This window comes from Crocuta crocuta, unplaced genomic scaffold (genome assembly GCF_008692635.1).
Source record: "Crocuta crocuta isolate KB4526 unplaced genomic scaffold, BGI_CrCroc_1.0 scaffold1, whole genome shotgun sequence".
NCBI lineage: Eukaryota > Metazoa > Chordata > Mammalia > Carnivora > Hyaenidae > Crocuta > Crocuta crocuta.
Genome location: NW_027527930.1, coordinates 5883702 through 5906197, shown reverse-complemented (window position 1 = coordinate 5906197; position 22496 = coordinate 5883702). Strand labels below are relative to the sequence as shown.

Here is a 22496-nt window from a genome sequence, read left to right as displayed (position 1 = left end):
AGAATGATTCTGGGGTCTGCTCTTGGAAATTGTTTCCTTCAGTTAGAAAAAAGCAGGTTAGAAAGGAGAAGACGCTGTCAGGAATGGAAGAGACAGTGATGGAGGCAGGGCAGTTACAAACATAAGGCAATTTGGAGTTCATTAACGAACGTAGAGGTAAATCTCTCTATACACCTCAAGGGTCCGAGAGAGTATTATGGCATTTAGGGCACAAATTCAAATGTAAATGTCTATAGTAAAAACCTAGGGCATTAGAGATGGGTCAAATACTAAGTTTATAATTTCAAAGTAGGGAGACAAACCTACTAGTTGAAAAGTTCATGCCCTACAAGAGGCAATAGCAGTTACCTATAACCCGGTACACATCTCTCATTTTATTTATTTTATTTTTTGACTTTTGTCACTTTATAAGTTTCTATACACTGAAGTTTTATGGCTGATCGTTTTCTTTTACTCGGTAGCACTGAGAGGTTTCCATCAAGGCAAGGTGCACGTGTACGGTTTGGCACGTAGCACGCACGTCCTGTAGATGACAAGTTACCAACCTGTTCTTTTGATTATTTCCCAAACAGCGCTGGCAGTAGCAGGAATGAGTGAATGCTGATCAAGGCACAATCTTCCAATATTGATAATATGAAATCCATCTACGTCTTTTTCAGGGGCAATTCCATTGCATACTGTTCGCTCGTCCACATGGTCTGAAAAGCAAATAAAATTGGCCTTAATTTTAAAATGGCCAGTTATTTGTAGGTCTGGAAAATGAAATCTGAAGCCCTATATTATGATTCAGTATCTGGAAAGGTGTAAAAGTGGTACTTGATTCCTTTTTGTCTCCACCAGAACAGTAAGCCAAAAGGTTCTTGACTGATGTTTCTAATTAACCAACCGCAATAGTACACACGATTACAGGGCCAGAAGTGGCTGGCCTGATGAAGGGGGAAAAACTTGTATTTCACAATTTTTATTTCAAAACAATACCAATGAGATCTGGAAACAGACAAGCCCTAAGTCTTTGCCTCAATAAATTTACCTACTCATGTTAAAACTATGTTTTTCCCATATAAGACATTTACATGATAGGCTTCTATTAAGTATTTCTAACATTATAGATTAAAAGGGCTTTGTTGGTTTTAAAATAATTGTAACATTATGAGTGCCTAACTTCCTCCCAAATGACATAACAAAAAGCAAATCTCACACACACACACACACACACACACACACACACACACCTCCTTTCTCTGAAGAACTAGCACATTGATATCCAAAATACAATTGTGGTGTTCCATTTAGAAGGAAAATAACATAGTAAGAGTAATAAACTAAGCAACAGAGATAGGAAATGCCCATCTTCATTTCATTTTGAAAAGAAATCAGGAAATGTAACAAGGCTCTTACTACTCTATGCAGAATAGCTTAGGTTACCTTAAACCCAACTCTGTATACTGAAATACAGAGTATATTATTTACTACATAAAAGTTTCTTCGCTCATTATACAACAAATGCCATTTATATGTAATTTTTAAAAATGTTATCAAAGCCCAAGTTCAAATTGCTTTCAAAGAGCTATGCCTTGTATCTTAGATCTTCTGCATTTGAAATGGGATACAACATCCATCTTACTTTAAATCCAGTTTGCCAGCATTAAACTACTGAAGTCCTTTACATATATATAAAAGTAGTAATTTGAATTACATCCATATGGAATTTGGGTCTTTGAAATGTCTCTCTAATCAACAGTTGTTCACTTCTAATAATTGTATTTATCCTATAATGTTCTAACAAGATAAGTCTCCATCTGTTTTCTCTGAAACTAGAAGATGATTACATAGGTTCTAGTAAGACTATTTAAAAATCACATGTTTAATTTACTATGTAAAGACAAAAATAGTGGTTCTTTTTTTAATCTGGATGATACTGATGATTCATTTCTAAGACACTGACTACTCATGCAGAAGCTCCATGCCTTTGATATGTCTTACAATGAATCAAAAGCCTTATAAATGAAAAGAAGAACAACTATATTTGAAGCCCCCATTATTGTGCTAAGGCCTAAATTAGATAATTTCTAAGTTTACAACTGGCTAATGTAAGCATGGACTAGCCATTGACTGAAAGAACTCAACAAGGGCTCTTTTGTAGGTTTTAAGAGCCATCCTCTTACTAATAAGCCTGAGCCACACTGAGTTTCACCATCTACTGGTCTGTGCTCTTCCATTCACTAAAAATAACACTGAAGTTGTAACAAATAATTTGTCTCACACAGCAGCTAAAATTCTTAGGAAGCTATGTAAGCATGTGAAAATTCGGAGGCCAACACTAGAGACTGGTGATTATCGGTTGGTCCTCTTAGGCATTTCTTAAACTTCAACTCAGCTGATAACTCAGGCCACCACGTCAGAACAATTTTCTCTTAAGCAACTTAAGAAACTGTTGTTTACAAGACAGATGTGTAGGGCACCTGGATGGCTCAGTCAGTTAAGCCTCCAGCTTTTGATTTCAGTTCAGGTCATAATCTCAAGGTTTATAAGATCAAGTTCCACGTTGAGCCCTGTGTCCAGCTCTGTGCTGACAGCATGGAAACTGCTTGGGATTCTTTCTCTCCCTCTCTTTCTGCTCCTTCCCTGTTTGGGTGCACATGCTCTTTCTTTGTCTCTCAAAATAAATAAATAAATAAACTTTAACAAAATAAAAAGATGTGTAGACGTACAAAGGTGTGTCATAGCACATGAAAACTGAGGTGATTTAATCTAAAAGAAAAAAACCTATATTGATAGGTTTTAAAAATGAAGATCATAAATATCAAGGAACCCAATTCATACATCATACATACACGCATACACATCACACATATATACATACATACATACACATACCACATGTGCATCATACATACATATATGCATGCATACAGGCATACATTTTTATAACACTTTATGTTATCTTAGCAGTGAATTAAATTTCACATATATCCTTTGCTAGAAAAGATGCATCTTTTATTACGTAATGTATAGTGAATGGTAATTATACAAATTAGTATATCTTACATTCAGATAGTGCTTTACAATGTTTATGTTACTATCACATCCATTTCCTTTCTGATATTCATAATTACTGGGGACTAAGACAGAAATGGTGTTATCATCTCCGTGTAAAGACAAAGCTCAAAGAGTCTGAGACTCAGCCAATGTCGAACCACTACTAAAAGGAGGATCTAGAATTAAAATCTGTATCTTTTTGCCCTAAAGCCAGTTTTTCCTTCTATATATAGAAGTCATAAATGCCAATCATCTCAAATACCATTCAAATCTTAAAATCAGGGGCTCCTGGGTAGCTAAGTAGATTAAGCATCTGACTTCAGCTCAGGTCATGATCTCACAGCTCATACGTTTGAGCCCTGCATTGGGCTCTGTGCTGTCAGCTCAGAGCCTGGAGCCTGCTTCAGATTCTGTGTCTCCTTCTCTTTCTGCCCCTTCCTCTCTCTCCATCTCCCTCTCTCTCTCTTAAAAATAAATAAACATTAAAAAATTATTTAAAAATAATTAAAATCAGAGGGGGCCCCACATCCCTTCTAATCAAGACATTTGATAAACCTAACAAATCCCAGGGAATGCACTGTTTCATCTAGGCCTCCAAATACAACACTATTCCTAAGTTAAATAATATGGGCCTAAACGTGTAGAAAAGCATCAGATATTTTACAACCAATATTTTCTTTCCTTATAGGAGTAAGGAAAATAAATAGATTTCATGTTTTTGACTGACTGCTACCCATAGTCCCCTAAAGTTTCAGCCTCGGAGCTATGACTTGAAGAAACAATCATGAGATTCAATCGCATCAATTTTTTCACAATGGTTATAAAACATTTTTGACCCATAGAATATGTTGGCAAGTAACTAGCCACTTAAAATCCTACCCAAATGAATGGGAAAATTGGCATTATTAACTTTGTGTTTCCCCTCTATTTACAATCATGAGGTCATTAAATTGTGCCAGAAAAAAAAAGTCCTCAAATTATAACCATAACACTGCAATAGAACAGCTCAGGAACTGGCTTGAGAGATCAGTCTATACAACCAAAACACTGTGTGTTTGGTTGTGTGTATGTGTGTGCATATATGTGTATGGGTTTATATGTAGTTAACATTTAATTGCCTTTGGACAATGAACAGGAAAAAAAAAGAACAAATAATTGGTTTACTTTCTATCAAAGGATTTTTACATTACTATTTAAAAATACCTCTTTCCATTGCCTCAATGCCTGTTGGATAAGTTCAAGTTCATTAGCATAGTAAATAATACCTTCCTCAACCTGGTTATATCTTTTTCCTACATTCTCCTCTCCAAGCACTCCATCTCATTCCCAAATACCATCATGACATACACTTCTCTAGTCACACCAAGCAATGTCCCACTCCCAAGCCCTTAGCATTAACTTTTGCATTTTTGTGCTATTGTTCATAAAATGCATGATGACCCTTCCATAATGAATTCCTTCCTCCCTGTTCTTTCCCACCCTAGTCATTCCTCAACACAATGATCGATTGCCACCTGTTCCTTCACCACAAATTGAAATGATACGTTTTCCTCCTCTGCTCTTCCACAGTGCTATAAAAAGTACTTACTACATGGGGTGCCTGGGTGGCTTGGGCAGTTAAGAGCCCCACTCTTGATTTTGGCTTAGGTAATGATCTCATGGTTCATGAGATGGATCCCCACATCAAGCTCTGCACTGACAGTAAGAAGTCTGCTTGGGATTCTCTCTCTCCCTTTCTCTCTACCCCTCCCCTGCTCTCATGTGCTCTGTCTCTCTCAAATTAAAGAAATAAACTTCAAAGAAAAAGTACTTAGTGCATTAGTTCAATTAGTTGATAACGTTAGTTATTCGCTATCTCTCTCACTTATGAATGTGAGCTTTAAAGGGCAAAGACCTTGTCTTATTAAACTGATTCACCCATAGCCTTCTCCACTCAGTTGATAGCTATTCCATCTTTCTGTACTGCTTGCCAAAGAAGTCTGGAGTCATTTTGACTCACACTCAATATCCACCCCATTGGAAAATCTGTTGAATATTCTTTTATAATGTGTCTAGCACTTCATTAGTCTCACCATTAGTCCATTGATACTAGTCTGGTTTCAGTGGCCATTAATTCGCCTGTCAATTCTCACAACAGCCTCCTAATTCCCTGCTTCTACATTTGCATCCATACAATCTATTCACAGAACAGCAACAGGGTTACACTTATGAAATTCACATGGTATCAAAGGAGTCTTCTTTCTAAGATCCACATGATGTGTAGGGCTCCAAAACTCTAGTTGTCTGTCTGATCTCATACTGGTTACTCTCCCCTTGTCTTATTCTTTTGGCGTCACTCTGCTCTTCTTGCTGTTCTTCAAATATATCAGGCATTTCCCACATTGGCTATAGTTCTGTCTGCCTGGGGGCTTCAAAACAATCACTTCAGCCAAAACCTTCCCTTCTTTCAAATCTTTCCATAAATTTATTTGTAACTACTATTCTGACCACATCATTTAAAGATGGTTCCACTTCTGATGATAATAAAGTAGTTTATATTCTCACAGACAATAACTGTAAACACTGGAAAACATACATAAAAGCAATGATCTATAGTTGTAATGTACACTATCATGTACTGTACCTAACCGGAGTAATATACAGCATGATCACCATAGTTAACAATATTGTATTGCATATTTGAAAGTTGCTAAGAGAATAGATCTTGAAAGTTCTCATGACATGAAAAAATATTTTGTAACTATGTATGGTGACAGCCATTAACCAGACCTATTGTGGTGATCATTTTGCAATATATACACATATTGAAGCATTGTATTATACACCTGAAACTCACACAACATTATATACCTATTATACCTCAACAAAAAATTTTAAACAACTACTATTTAAAATGAGCTATCTGGAAAACACTGGAGAGGCACTCAAAGCAGACTGATTTGGAGGAGAGTGGGCATCTGAAAGAGAGGAACGCCACTCCAAGAACTCACAGGACAGCTAGAATTTGGATAGAAATCGGCAGTCTCACTTGCTTAAGGAATCAAAGCACAAAGTTTGTGGCTACCAGAGCAGCTTAAAATGGAAGGGGTATATTCAGAAAAGGAGAAAGCCACAGAGCGGAGACTCAAATTATATCTATAAATTCTGCTCAACTCTCCGACTCAGGAACAACAGGAGGAAAACTCCAAGAAGCCCACCCAAGACTAAGGGAGTGAAACAGAAAGTGCAGCTGTGGTTCAGCAAAAGGCAAAACAAAAAGCTTAAACTCTTCAATAGGACGGGCATTACAAAAAAGAAAAAAAAACCTTATAGCTGACATTATACTTAATAATGAAATACTGGATCATTCCCTCCCAAGAAGAGATCACAAGGGTGTCCACTCCCACCATTTCTATCCAGTGTTTTACTGGAGATCCTAGCTGGTTTGATAACGTAAAGGGTAGAAAAAGGAGGCCCAAGATTAGAAAAGACGAATTAAAATGCTCTAGCCACAGACGGTGTGGTTAGTTATGCAGAATATCTTAAAGAATTTACAATACAACAAAACAAAATAACCAACCAAGTGGATTTAGCCAGGCCACAGAGGACAAAGTCAAAACTGACAACAAAAAATCAACGGTATTTCTGTACACAAGCAGCAAATGTTTGAAAATGAAATTTCAAAAATGCTGCTTATGATAGTTTACAAATCATAGAACACTGAGGAGTAAATTTTTAAAATTTGAGGGTGACCTCTATAATGAGAACTATGAAACACTACTGACAGATGACCTAAATAAGAAGAAGGTATGTTATGTCCATGGACCAGAAAAGGCACTAGTGTTAAGATGTCAATTCTCCCAAATTGATCTCTATGTTCAATGTAATCTCAATCATAATTCTATGAGAATTTGTGGTAGAGGCTGACTGCTTTTACATTTATATGACTATGCACAGGAATATCCAAAGCAGTCTTGAAAGCGAATGAAGTTAGGGGATTTATAATCCCTGACTTCAAGACATGCTGCAAAGCTACAGTAGTCAGAACAGTGGGGTACTGGTGTAGAGATAGACAAATACATCAGTGGAAAAGAATAAAGAGATCAGCTTCAGAATCACATTTATATAGTCATGTGATTTTTTTACAAAGATGCCAAAGCAATTCAATGGAGAAAGTAAACGCTTTTCAATGAAAAGTACTTGAACAACTTGACAGCTGTTTGAGGGGAAAATAAGAATCACAATCCCTACTTCATGCCATACAAAAATTTAATTACAAATGGATTATAAATCTAAACACAGAAGCTAAAACTGAATAGATTCTGGGTGAAAACTTTAATTTGTATGCTAGGTACAGGCACAGTTTTTCTTAGAATACAAAAGCATTAAGCACAAAAGAAGAAAAACTGGTCAATTAGACTTCAGGAAAGTCAAAATCTTATGTCCCTCAAAACACATTAACAAAATAAATACCAAGCTTAAAGACTGGGGGAAAATATCTACAAAACACATACCTGACAAAGAACTCATATCCAGGTGTATAAAGAATTCTCAAAACTAAATCATTAAAAGATGAATAACTCAGTTTTTAAAAATGATCTACATATATAAGCAGGCATGTTACAAAGGAAGGTATTCACATGGACAATAGGTATGTGAAAAAAACCAGACGACTGGTGCCTGAGGGTAAGGATGAAAGTAGAGACAGGAGTCGACAGGGAAGGAATATGAGAATACTCCCTCAATTGATTTAAAAAAAAAAATTCTATATTCTGATAGGGGTCATGAGAGTTCACATTTCTCAAAACTTGTGAAAGAGTACACTTATGACGTGTGTACTTCAATGCAATATAAATTTCACATAAAAACAAATATTGATCTGAAGTGAATGATATGCACTCTGAAGTTTTAGGGATACGTTGTGTGTCCCTACTTTTAAAGGCTTCAAAAACAAGATGGATTTATGAATGTATGAATGGATAGATATATGACAAAGCAAAATAGCAACATGGTAACAGTTGCAGAATCTAGGTTCTGATCATCAGGGCGTGCATGTGCCATTCTTTTAACTCTTCTGTATGTCTCAAAATGTTTCATAATAATAAAATGTTGGGAAAAAAATGCAACCTGTCCCCAACATCTTGACCCTCTTCACCATGCTCTACTCTACTTTTTTTTCTCATAGCACATCAATTTCTAACAAATATAAATGCTTATTTATGATTTTTTTTTATTATCTGTCTTTCCTCATACTCCACGAGGACAGAAATTTTTGTCTTTTTTTTCCCCTCTACTGTAGTCCTAGCACAAAGAACAGTACCTGGAACAGGAGGGACTCAATAAATATTTGTTGAATAAATGACTATTACCCCTGATTTACAGATGAAGAAACTAGACAAACTCAGTGGACAACAGGAAAAATTAGAACAGGCCACCATAAGGATCCTCCTACAACCTCCGACATCCATCTTTCAAAAATATAATGAGGGGAGCCTGGGTGGTTCAGTCAATTGTGTGTCCAACTCTTGATCTTGGCTCAGGTCATGATCTTATGGTTTGTGAGTTTGAGCCCCGTATTGGGCTCTGCGCTGACAGCATGGAGCCTGCTTAGCATTCTCTCCCTCTCTCTCTGCCCTTCCCCCACTTGCACTCTCTCTCTCTGTCTCTCTCAAAATAAATAAACTTATATATATATATATAATGAAAAAATAATTAAAATCATTAAAAACTCTGTCAGTATCTTCACATCCAAATTGTTATGTATCTGACATTTTATATCTTCAAATATAAATTTGAGGGGCACCTAGATGGCTCAATCAATTGAGCAACCAACTTGGGCTCAGGTCAGGGTCTCGCAGTGTATGAGATCAAGCCCTGCATCAGGCTCTGTGCTGACAGCTCAGAGCCTGGAGGCTGCTTTGGATTCTGTGTCTCCCTCTCTCCCTGCCCCTCCCCCGCTCATGCTCTCGCTCTCTCTCTCTCTCTCTCAAAATTAAGTAAACATTAAAAAAATTTTAATATAAATTTGAAGTAAAAGATTCATGTTTGTTTTTCACTGATATCTTCCTTTTAGGACTCGAAAAATTAGAAATTTCAGGCAAAGCTTTATGCTCATAGGTTAAAGTCAACACTCTGAACATGAATATAAGGCACTAGAAAATTCACTCATTTATCATTCAGCAAATATTTTCTGTGCATCCACCATGTGCCTGGTACTGTTCTAAACATTTATGAAACACCGTGAGCCAAAGAGACACAATTCTTACTCTCTGGAGTCTACATTTTAATGGAATAAATGTCTGCCTGATCAAATTATTTAGCTATAGTGTCTTAACGAGTTAATTATTTCATAGGAGTAAATAAGAGAGATACTTTTAGAAGTGGTGTTTCCTGTTCTCAAGCCAATAAGTAATATTTAAATTACACCCTTTGGGATCTACATCAAGGTTTCGAGACAGAAAATACTTATCACCACTTACTTGCCCAACACATTTAAGAGTTGTTTCATCATTGAGGAGTGAGGGGACAAAAAAGGAATGGGAAGTGAATCTAATCTCACTGTGCTACTCCACCCCCAAATTTGGGAATTAGTAGAGCTTGGAGGTGGAGTAGGAGGTGTTGTCAAGGCCAGAAAGGGGCGGATATGGCCCTCCACCCTTCCTTAGCCTCTTTCTCCTCTAGCCACAGAAACTGCACAGGACATTCCTGGGAAGGCTTACTTCACAGGCTGTGAAAAAAAAAATGTGGTGGAGTGGGAATCTACATATAACACAAAGGTTGCTATCTGTGCCCTTCATAATTCTCTTGAGTGATCTAAAGACTCCGTGGAGATCCAAACATTGCCTTATTCTTCACAAGTGGTATTGAAGACACCCTGGTTTATTAAGCCCTTGGTTTCCTAGGCACTAGACATAGTGACTTCTGTCAAATATGCTACACTGCCCTTGAATAGGGGAAGACACTCAGATCAACAAGCAAGTCTATTCTAATGGGCTTCTCTTACACACAAGGGAAAAGAAGAGATGTTGTGTTTTGGGGACCTTGCCTGCCATCTTCTCAAGGACAGTTAGACTCACTGTTTCCTAACTACCTCTTACCCCTAGTCCCTGGCACAGAGTTATGTGCAGATTGGATAAACGCTGTTTGAACTGGTAAATGGGTGAAGAGGGTCAGAGAGCAATCATATAAGCAGATATGTTAAAAGAATATTCAGATGTTTCAAAGGCTCTTTTGATTTTGGTAAATTCTTTATCAATGTTGAGTGCACTCAAAAATAGATGAGGACATCACAGTAAAGGAAAAAGTAAAAGATAAAAAAGAAAAGAAGCAACTATTGTTACTTCTTGTTCCAAGAAATTCTGGATTTTGGAGATACTCTGAGTATCTTCAAGTTACATCATATAACCTATTTATGATAGCAATTGCTCAAAAAGAGGTAACTCTGTAGATATCAGTAATCTCTGGAGGGTTTTCTCTTGGGAATGAACAGGAAAAGTCATACATGGCTACAGGGATCAACCAATCCTACTAATACGTAAATCATATCAAAGTAATTTACTCAGCTTCCAGTATAAACCATTAGCCTTTGTAAAAATCACTGCTTGCTCAATGCTGCCACCATTCGGTTAACATACTCCACATGCAGGACACTTCCACTTGGTTCACCTTACACATAAGTTTTTTGATAAAATGTTACCTGTAAGAAAAATTTTTTATGTAAGTGATGAACCACTAATCTCTATTCCTGAAACTAATATTACACTATACGTTAACTAACTGTAATTTCAATAACAACTCGAAACAACAAAAAACATTTTTTAAGTGGCAAAATACTATTGTGAAGATGTCTTTGTTGCCATCAAACACTCAGTGTCAGAAAGGATTTGAAAAAAATATTGTTTTCAATCTGTCCTATTTCCATTTGAATAAACCCCAAATGCACAAGTTGGTTACATCATAATTCATGGCTTGGGATACAATCTCAATATTGATCCAAGCATAGTCCAACTTTAAAAATGTATTTTTCATAACCTAGGCCTATGCAAATCCCCTACCCAAAACAAAGGTTATGGTCTTGATAATATATTTAAGCACACAGTACATCCATTAACCCATCTCTTTTCCAGCTCTCACCTAATGAAAACTTCATCCTGTTTGCTAGACTTATCATTCCCTTGACTTCTTTTCCTTGACAATTTTATTGCATTTACTTGTATTCCTAATACATTTGTTTTTCTAAACACAGCTTTAAGAATATTTGAATATAACAGATTGCACATATTTAAAGTGTACAATTTGATAAGCTTTGACATGTATACACCTATGAAACCATCAGCACAATCAATGAACGCATTCACTACCTTAAAGTTTCCTCATGCCCCTTTCCCCTCCTCTCTTTCCTGTCCCCTCACCTCCAACCACCAGTAACCGTTTGCTATGGACTGAATTGTGTTGCCCCAAATTTATACATTGAAGCCCCAAACCCTATGGTAATAGTATTTAGAGACAGGGCCTTTGGGAAATAATTAGGTTTAGATGAGGTCATCTAAAGGTTTAGATGAGGTCATCATCAAGATAGGGCCCTCCTAATGGAATTGGTGCTCTTATGAAAAGAGATACCAGAGACAGTTTGTTCTTACTCTTCAGCATGTGAGAAAACAACGGGGGAAAGGGAGCTGTCTGAAAGCCAAGAAGAGAGTTCTCACCAAATCCAACCATGCTGGCCGGCACTCTGATCTCAGATTTTCAGCTACTAGAATTGTAAGAAAATAAAGCGTCCATGAACATGCATATAGAAGTCTTTATCTTAATATATACTTCCTCTCCTTTTAGGTAAATATGTAGATATGGAATGGCTGTACCATATAATAGATACATTTAAGTCACTGCCAAACTATTTTCAGAGTGAACCATTTTGCATTCCCACCAGCAACACATCCTCACCAGTATCTGGTATGGTCAGCAGTCTTTCTAATTTCAGCCATTTTAGCAGGTGTGTAACAGAATCTCCTTACAATTTTCATTTGAATTTTCCTAATAACTATTTATGTTGAGTATCTGCTCATGTGCTTATTTCTTCTGTGGTGAAGGGTCTATTCCAATCTTTTGAACATTTTTGGAATTTATCCTACTTGAAGTTCTCTACAATTTGGTGTCTGTCGTTGATTTTGGAAAGTTTCAGCCATATTTCTCCTGCCCTGCTTCTTTCCTCTCTTGGAAGTCCAGTTGCATGTGTGATGTATCTTTTGAAAAGGTCCTACAGTTCTTAGATGTTCTGAAGAGTTTTTTTTCTCCCCTTCTTTTTTCTTTCTTTGCATTTCAATTTAAGAAGTTTCTTCTAACATATGATCAAGTTCACTGATTCTTTCCCTGGTATGTCCAGTCTACACCTGAAGCCATCAAAGCGTTCTTTATTTCCATTTGAGTAGTTTTGATTTCTAGCATTTCTTTGTGATTCTTTCTTAGAGTTTCCATTTCTCTGCTTTCATTGTCCATCTGTTCTTGCATGTTGTCTACTTTTTCCATTAGAGCCCTTAATATATTAATCACAGTTATTTTAAATTCCCTGTCGAGTAATTCCGAAATCTGTGCCATACGTGAATCTTGTTCTGATGCCTGTTTTGTCTCTTCAGACTGTTTTTATTTGCCTTTTGGCATGCCTTGTGATTTTTTTTGTTGAAAGCCAAACCCAAGACTATGGGTTCAAGAGTTTCTTATTTTTTATGCTAATATACCTTCTGCCTCCAAAAACTTATCAAAATGCCATTTAAAAGTTCTTATCAGTTTATAACTCCAGTAGCTTCTGTTCAATGTGAGTAGATCCTGGTTATGAGTCTCTGAATTTGCCTCTCTCCAGATTTTGGCATGGTGGTTTGCCCTACAACTTCAGTTCTTTGGTAGGTCAAGAAGAGGACTGATTTTCAGTTTGTTCACCTTCTTCTTTTAAGGACAAAAGGACTTATACTATTCTGGCAAGGAGTTGGGTTTTGTTTAATTGGGTTGTTTTTATTTTCTTGACAGTGACTTTGGAGAGCTCTTCTAATGTTTGTTTATTTTTGAAAGTGAGAGAGAGACAGAGAAAGAGAGACAGAGAGAGCTTGCACATGCATATAGGGGGCAGGGGACGGGCAGAGAAAGAGGGAGACAGAAACCCAAGCAGGTTCCACCACTGTCAGCACAGAGCCCAACTTGGAGGGCTCAATCTCACAAACTGTAAGATCATGACCTGAGCTGAAATCAAGAGTGAGATGCTTCGGGTGCCTGGGAGGCTCATCCAATTAAGTGACCGACTTCAGCTCAGGTCATGAAATCACAGCTTTTGAGTTCAAGTCCCACATCAGGCTCTGTGCTGACAGCTCAGAGCCTGGAGTCGTTTCAGATTTTGTGTTTCCCTCTCTTTCTGACCCTTCCCTGCCCACGCTCAGTCTCTCCTTCAAAAATAAATAAACATTATTTTTGTAATTAAAATAAAAAGAGTTGGATGCTTAACCAACTGAGCCACACAGGTGTCCCAAGAGACCACTTTATATATTCTGAATATTCATTCATACATTATCAGATNTTTTTTTTGTTGAAAGCCAAACCCAAGACTATGGGTTCAAGAGTTTCTTATTTTTTATGCTAATATACCTTCTGCCTCCAAAAACTTATCAAAATGCCATTTAAAAGTTCTTATCAGTTTATAACTCCAGTAGCTTCTGTTCAATGTGAGTAGATCCTGGTTATGAGTCTCTGAATTTGCCTCTCTCCAGATTTTGGCATGGTGGTTTGCCCTACAACTTCAGTTCTTTGGTAGGTCAAGAAGAGGACTGATTTTCAGTTTGTTCACCTTCTTCTTTTAAGGACAAAAGGACTTATACTATTCTGGCAAGGAGTTGGGTTTTGTTTAATTGGGTTGTTTTTATTTTCTTGACAGTGACTTTGGAGAGCTCTTCTAATGTTTGTTTATTTTTGAAAGTGAGAGAGAGACAGAGAAAGAGAGACAGAGAGAGCTTGCACATGCATATAGGGGGCAGGGGACGGGCAGAGAAAGAGGGAGACAGAAACCCAAGCAGGTTCCACCACTGTCAGCACAGAGCCCAACTTGGAGGGCTCAATCTCACAAACTGTAAGATCATGACCTGAGCTGAAATCAAGAGTGAGATGCTTCGGGTGCCTGGGAGGCTCATCCAATTAAGTGACCGACTTCAGCTCAGGTCATGAAATCACAGCTTTTGAGTTCAAGTCCCACATCAGGCTCTGTGCTGACAGCTCAGAGCCTGGAGTCGTTTCAGATTTTGTGTTTCCCTCTCTTTCTGACCCTTCCCTGCCCACGCTCAGTCTCTTCTTCAAAAATAAATAAACATTACTTTTGTAATTAAAATAAAAAGAGTTGGATGCGTAACCAACTGAGCCACACAGGTGTCCCAAGAGACCACTTTATATATTCTGAATATTCATTCATACATTATCAGATATTTGCTTTGCAAATATTTTCATCTGGTCTATGGCCTATCTTTTCATTCCTTTAACAGAACCCAAGTTTTATATTTTGATAAAGTCTAACTTATCAAGTTCTTGTTTCATATCTGTAAGTAGTCCAATTTTTTAGCATCCAAAAGCACATCCTTTCTGCACTAATTTCTCTTCCCACCCTTGTCAAAACTCCGATATTGATACAGGTCTGGACTTTTCATTTCTTCAATTGATCTGATGATTCCAATACTATACTGCCTCGGTTATTGTAGTTTTATAATTAGCCTTTTTTAAAAATTTGTTTTTATTAAGGTATAATGGACCTACAACATCACATTAGTTTCAGGTGTATAATATGATTTGATATCTGTATACATTGCAAAATGATCCCCACAACAAATCTAATCAACATCCATCACTATACAGTTACATTTTTTTTTCTTGTGATGAGGACTTTCTTTTTGAGAGAAAGAGAGAGAGACAGTGGGGGAGAGGAAGGCAGAGACAGAGAGAAAGAGAATCTTAAGCAGGTTCCACTCCCAGCGCAGAGCCCAACACAGGTCTGGATCTCAAGGTCATGAGGGCTGGATCTCATGACCTTGAGATCATGGCCTGAGCTGAAATCAAGAGTCAGACACTTAACCAACTGAGTCAACCAGGCGCCCCAAGTGATGAAGATGTTTAAGATGTACTCTCTAAGTAACTTTAAACTATGCAATATAGTATCATTAAATTTACTACATGCTGCACATTATATCCCCACGACTTATTTACCTTATAACTGGAAATTTGTACCTTTTGATTTTAAGATTTTTGATTAATCTTCAAATTGGGTGGTGTTAATCTTCCAACTATTTTACTCATTTTCAAAGCTGTTTCAACGATTCTTTTTATTTATTTATTTATTTATTTAAATTTACATCCAAGTTAGCTAGCGTATAGTGCAAGAATGATTTCAAGAGTAGAATCCAGTGATTCATCCCCTACATATGACACCCAGTGCTCAGCCCAACAAGTGTCCTCCTTTTGCTCTTTTGCCCATCCCCCCACCCACAACCCCTCCACCAACCCTGTTTGTTCTCTGCATTTCAGGGTCTCTTATGTTTTGTCCCCTTCCCCATTTTTATATTATTTTTGCTTCCCTTTCCTTATGTTCATCTGTTTTGTATCTTAAATTCCACATATGAGTGAAGTCATAAGACATTTGTCTTTCTCTGACTAATTTCATGTTTTGTCTATTCTAAGTATTTTGTATTTCCATACATATTTGACAATCAGTGTGTCAACTGCTACAACAAAGTAGGACGGGATTTTCATTGGGATTGCCATGAATCTACAAATCAATATAAAGATAACTACATCTTAACAATATTTAGTCTTCCAATACATGAACATAGTATATTAATCCACTCATGTGGCTTTTATTTAATTTCTTTGAGGAATGTTCTGTCGTTTTCAATGTATTGAAATCTTTTGTCAAATTTATGCCTAAAGATTTCATTTTTTGATGTTGTTTTAATTGCTTTTCATTTCAATACCTGATTTTTTTAATAATATTTTTTATTTATTTCTAGGAGAGAGAGAGAGACAGCGTTAGCAGGGGAGGGTCAGAGAGAGAGGGAGATACAGACTCTGAAACAGGCTCCAGGCTCTGAGCTGGCAGTCAGCACAGAGCCCGACGCGGGGCTCGAACCCACGAATCGCGAGATCATGACCTAAGCGAAAGTCGGACGCTTAACCGACTAAGCCACCCAGGCGCCCCGCAATACCTGATTTTTGACGCTAATAAATGACAATTGCATTTTGCATATTAATCTTGTATCCTCCAACCTTGCTTGCTAAAAATCACTTATTACTATTCGTAATTTTTTTTCTAGATTCCATTGGATTTTATACATAGACAGTCATATTATCTGCTTTTTATTTTCTTTCTCTTGGCTTCGTGTGTGGCTTAGACTCTCCAATACAATGGTAAATAGACATAGATATGATAGGAGTAGACATCCTTCACATATTCCTGATCAGAGGAGGTAAACATTCAGTTTTTCATAATCAACTGATGACTGTAAATTTTTCAGACATGCTCCTTATCACCTTCAGGATGTTCCCTTCACTATTAGTTAGATGACAGCTTTTTATCAGGAATCAATGAGAGGTCTTATCAAATATTTTATCTGCATATAATGACATGATCATATGATTTTTCATATTTAGTTTGTTAATATGGTTAAATAAATTTTTAAATTTTCTAATGTTAAAGCAATGTTACATTCCTCAAATAAAACCCTTTATTTCAAGATGAAGGATCTCTTTTCTATATTGTTGGATTTTGTTAGATTTTGTTCATATCTTTTACTTTGACATTCATGAAAGATACTGGCCTATGGTTTTCCTTTTTTTTGTAATAAATTTGCCTGGTTTCTAATATCAGGGCAATGGTGGCCTCATATAATGAGTTCAGGAGTATTCCTTCCTTTATAGCATTATTTGTTCTTCAAATATTTGGCAGAATTCACCAGCAAAGCCATCTGACCATGGAGCTTTATTTGTGGAATGAATTTTAACTATAAAATCCATTTAATAGAACTCTTCACATTATCGAGGTGCCTGGGCCGCTCAGTCGGTTAAGCATCGGCTCAGGTCATGATCTCACAATTCATGGGTTTGAGCCCCACGTCGGGCTCTGTGCTGACAGCTAGCTCAGAGCCTGGAGCCTGCTTCAGATTTTTTGTCTCCCTCTCTCTCTGATCCCCCCTTACTCACGCTGCCTCTCTCTCTCTCAGAAATTATTAAAACATTAAAAAAAAAAAGAATTCTTGACATTATCTACTTCTTGAATGGTAGTATGTGGCCTTGGTGGTATGTGACTTTCAAGAAAGTCATCTATTTCAGCAAACTTGTCACATTACTTGGCATAAAATTGTTCAAAATATTCCCTTTTATCCTTTTAATAGCCTTAGAATCTGTAGTGATGTTACCTCTCATTCCTGATATTGGTAATTTGTATCTTTTTTTTTTTACCTTGATCAAACTAGTTTGTGTTTCATTCATTTTCCTCATTATTTGTTTTCTATTTTCTTTCTTGTCCTTCCTTTTTCTTTAACTTGGTGTTTTTTTTCCTAGTACGTTAAGGTGGAAACTGAGATTATTCATTTGGCACCTTTCGTCTTTTCTAAGATAGGTATTTAGTGCTATATACTTCCCCCAACTACTGCTTTAGCACCATTCCATAAATTTTGATGCACTCTGTCTTCATAAAAAGTTAAAAATACTTTCTAACTTCCCTTCAGTTTTCTTATTTGATGCATGGGTTACTTGAAAGTATGTTATTTAGTTTCTAAATATTTGGGAATTTTCCAGATATTTTTCTGTTAGTGATTTTTAATTTAATTCCATTGTAATCAGGGAAAACACTTTAGGCAACAAGAATCCTTTATATTTGAGATTTGTTTTATGATCTAGAATATGCTATTTTTTGGTAAATGTTCTACTAAACTTGAAAAAAATGTGTATTCTGTTGTTTGCTGGGATAGTGTTCTACAAATGTCAATTAGGTCAAACTGGATGATGCTGTACTTCACATCTCTGTCCTTCCTGATTTCCTATCTATTTTTTCTTTCAATTGACAGAGAGGTACTAAAATCTATGATGATAATTTTGGATTTTCTATTTTTCTTATAATTCTGTTAGTTTTTAAGAAGCTTTCTTTTTAGGTATATAAGTGCTTAAGACATTTCTTTTATCTAAGTTTATTTTGAGACAGAGAGAGAGAGAGAGAAAGAGTGAGTAAGCATGAGCAGGGGAAGGGCAGAAAGAGAGGGAGAGAGAGAATCCCAAGCAGTTCCCCACTGTCAGCACAGAGTCCGACATGAAGTGCGATCCCAAGAACCATAAGATAACCACCTGAACTGAAATCAAGAGTCGGCCATTTAACTGACTGAGCCACCCAGGCACCCCAAAGACTGCTATTTCTTTGTGATAAACACACCCTTCTATTACTGTGGGATGACCTTCTTTATCCTTGGTAATATTCACTGTTCTGAAATATACTTTGCCTGATGTTAACATAATCATTCCAACTTTGTTTTAATTAGTGTTAGCATGGCATATCTTTTCCATTGTTTTGCTTATAACTTCTTTGTGTCTTTATACTTGAAGTGTGTTTTCTGTATGCAGCATACGGCTGCCTCTTGCCTTTATCCAATCTGACAACATCTGACATTTTATCGGGTTATTTACATTAGGTCATTAAACTTACCATCTTGCTATGTGTTTTCATTGTTGTCTTTGCCCTTTATTCTTCCTTACTTTAGAATAATTGAATAATATTAGTGATTCCGTTTTATCTCAATTGTTTTATTAGCTATAACTCTTTATTATGTTTTTAGTGGTTGCTTCTGGTTCTGTAGTATATACCTTGAATTTATCTCAACCTACCCTCAGGTGATATATCACTTTCCATGCAATATAAGAATCTAACATTAAAATCCTACCGTTTCCTCTCTCCTAATGTTTGTGTTACTGTTGTAGATTCTACTTTTATATGTTACAAATCACACATTATATGGTTTTTATTTTTAGTTAAACATCAATTATATTCTAAGATGATTTGAATGATAAGAAAAATATCATCTATATTTACTCATGTAGCTCCCATTTCCAGTGTTCCTTATTCCTTTGGATAGATATGTATTTTCATCTGGTGTCATTTCCTACTGTCTGAAGGACTTCCTTCAACATTTTTTGGTAGTATGGGTCTGCTGGTGATTGTTTTCAGCTCTTTCTGGGTTCTCCCCTCCCTAAACTTCTGAAAAAAATACTTTTGTCTTGCCTTTGTTTTAAAAGATATTGTCACTGAGTATAGAATTGATGATTGATAGGTTTTCTTTTAATACTTTAAAGATCAAGCTATTCCCTTGTATTCATGCTTACATTGTTTCTAGCAAGAGATCGGCTTCCTTCTTTGTGTTCCTCTATATGTAACATGATTTTTCTCCCTCTTGCTACTTTTAATACTTTTTCTATCACACTGGTTTTGAACAATTTGATGATGGTGTTCTTTGGTATAGTTTTCTTCCTATTGCGTAGGCTTACAGTTTGTTGAGCTTTTTAGATCTGTAGGTTTATCAATGTCATCAAATCTGTGCATATGTACGTGTGTGTCTTATTCTGAAATCTGAGTCACTTATGAAAGGAAATTTAATTCTTATTCATGTAAAACTCCCTAAGAATCCCACTTCCTGGGGGTGCCAGGGTGGTTCAGGCAGTTAAGCATCTGACTCTTGGTTTCAGCTCAAGTCATCACAAGTCAGAATCTGTGCTGACAGCACAAAACTTCCTTAGGATTCTCTCTCTCTTCCTATCTCTCTGCCCCTCTCCTACTTGCACTATCTCTGTCTCTCTCAAATAAATAAATAAACTTAAAAAGAGAGAATCACACTTCCTTCCTTCTTATAATTTAAAATCATCTGTAACATCTAACTTTCATAATACCTACAATTAAAAAAAAGGAGTGGCAGTGTAGCACAAAAGCTTTTAATCGCTTCAGTCAAAAAATGGCTCACAACAGTCACTTCCCCTCACAGTCCAGTTGAAAGTAGTCACAAGGCCCCAACCTAACGGCTCTGAGAAGCTGGGAAATGTAAGGAAGCATGTAGATATTGGAGAACTTTTTCTGTCACAGAGAAAGGCAGTCTTGAAATACAGAATAACAGAAATAAAATAATTTCAGAGGGTGTGGGTTGGGAAGGGTTCTCTGAGGCAGTGTGGCATTTAAGCTAAGACCTGACAGATGGAAAGAAGTCAGCTCTGGTATGTGGGAAAGATAATCAATATAGTTACTAGATCAGAAGCTGAAGCCACATTCAATTAGTAAAATGTGCATTATCCTGACATGTCTTCTGTATAATAAATACTATAGTTATAGGAAGCTTTCAGGGATACAGGGATAGAAGATCCTCTTCAAATCTTGAACAGTGACAGAACTTACACAGTACTCTCTTAGAAAATGTGCAGAAGGATGAGACTTGAATTAAAAGAAAAAAAGCAATTGCTAAAAAAAACTACAGGATTCATTCATTCCAGCAGTAACATTCACTGAAAGTCTACCATGATACAGAGTGGATTTCAGAATAAAATGCTGAGTGCAATTCTCCCTACTTTGGTGGAGGCAGCTGACTAGTGGAGGAAATATATTACTGACAAATTAACAAAATATTCTATGCAGAAGTGTTCTGAACACTCAAACAGAAGTGGGCTTTCTCCCTAGAGAAAGAGTGAAAATGTTATAACAAAGGTCAAGTCAAAATTTGGAAATTGTTTAGAAATAAGCAGAACAAATGGTTCTACAAACATGAAGAAGTCTAAGGTGATGAAAATTTCCCACTCTGGTCAAGAACATTAAAAATACAAGATTAAGTATTCTGCATGCATACATTGCATAATCTCTTTAAAAAAAGCAATTATGGCAAAGTCTTTTTTTCTCCAAGTGAAGAATTAAGATTTAGGAAATACATATAACTAATTAGGTCAATCTCCCCTTTTTTATGCCTACTAATTTTTAGAAAAGTTTATCTTTGTTACATCTACACAGCAGACTTTAACTCTTCTTACTCACTCCCTCCAGATTCAATCCTTTATTCCAATATTTTATTCCAATTTCTCATTTTAATCCCCTTACATAACCTGGAAGATGTTGATATTCAAAGATGTCACATTCAATAGCTGAAAAATTATTTTAGAAAAAGATAGGTAATATGGAATAAGTCTTCCCCTTCAACCTCATAATTTCGATTTAGAAATAAATGAAAAGGAGACTTTAGAAAGCAAGAAAACATGAGGTGAGCAAACATCTCTCTTGGTATGTGCCTTGAAATCTCCATTGTAGGCCAGCGATGACAGATGAAAGGATACTACCATTGTTGCTGCCAGCATCGTTCTGCTGCTTACTACTTCCCCGATCACGTAAGTTACTCAGTTGTTACTATCCTTAACTACAAACCACAGATTGAAAGCCATAGCACCTACTGGTAGGAGTTGTTGTGTTAAACGAGTTACCATATATAAAGCACTTTAGAATGGTGCCTGGCAACAGTAAATATTTGCAATCACTGCTACTAGTAATAGTTGTCATAAAGCAATAGTTGTAAAATACCACATTAAAATTTAATTAAGTGATTGCCACTTTATAGGCTTACATCTGAATGCTTTCATACAGTTCATATAATCGCTGTTCATTTAAACCAAGCTTAGCCTGTATCAAATCCCATACTACAACAAGTATTTATAGCAAATTTCCAGTGTGCTTTAAGCTTTTAGATATAATTTCTCTTTCCTTGTTTTAGTAAGAAAAAAACGCTTCTAAATTTTTAAAGATCATTATTCCACCTTTTTAAACACGGTATGCTACTACCTATGACTGCTACATATGTCTACAAATGACGTAACTTTTAATATAGTATCACTTTAATAGATAGAACTCAAGAAAAGCTACGAACAAATAATACATGACTAGGAAAAAAAATACATAGAACATGAGTAGCAGACATCTTTCTGGCTTGACAAAATGACCACTTATTGATACCAATAGACTCTGAGCATAGTCAGGATGGGAGTATTAAAGCACTGTATGTGGTTGGTTTTATTTCTCTGTAGTTTGAGGATCAACTACAGGAAAAACAGCCAGGCTGTGTGACTGGGGACACACGGTTATATCCTGAACACTTCCAATCCTGACCAAAGCTGCAGAGCTTCTGAACATAAACAGAGGCTTAGCTTGAAACAAACTTACTACCATTCAGTAGGGAAGACTTCTATCTCATTTCTTTAGCTTTTATCCAAATGAGAGGCATGGAAACTATCTGTACAGTCTGCTTAATCCCATGCAAACTTGTCCTGTGACATCAGAATTACAATTCTAATTCAGAATTTCTTTTACTCAAGATATTGCCTTAGTTGTGAAAAATAATCTTTAATTTCTAATCATGAAAAAGTTTGGAATCCAAATTAGTAACCAAGGATAGAAC

The 22496-nt window shown here is 36.4% G+C and overlaps 1 protein-coding gene across 1 annotated transcript in view; it reads right to left on the bottom strand.

Annotated features, from left to right (window-relative positions):
• The window catches only part of MTHFD2L (methylenetetrahydrofolate dehydrogenase (NADP+ dependent) 2 like), a 138136-nt gene that overhangs the window by 94953 nt on the left and 20687 nt on the right, over window positions 1-22496 (bottom strand). The window contains exon 4 of the mRNA XM_077750332.1: window positions 546-698. Within this exon, the coding sequence (XP_077606458.1) occupies window positions 546-698 (153 nt within the window). The remainder of the gene's footprint in view (window positions 1-545; window positions 699-22496) is intronic.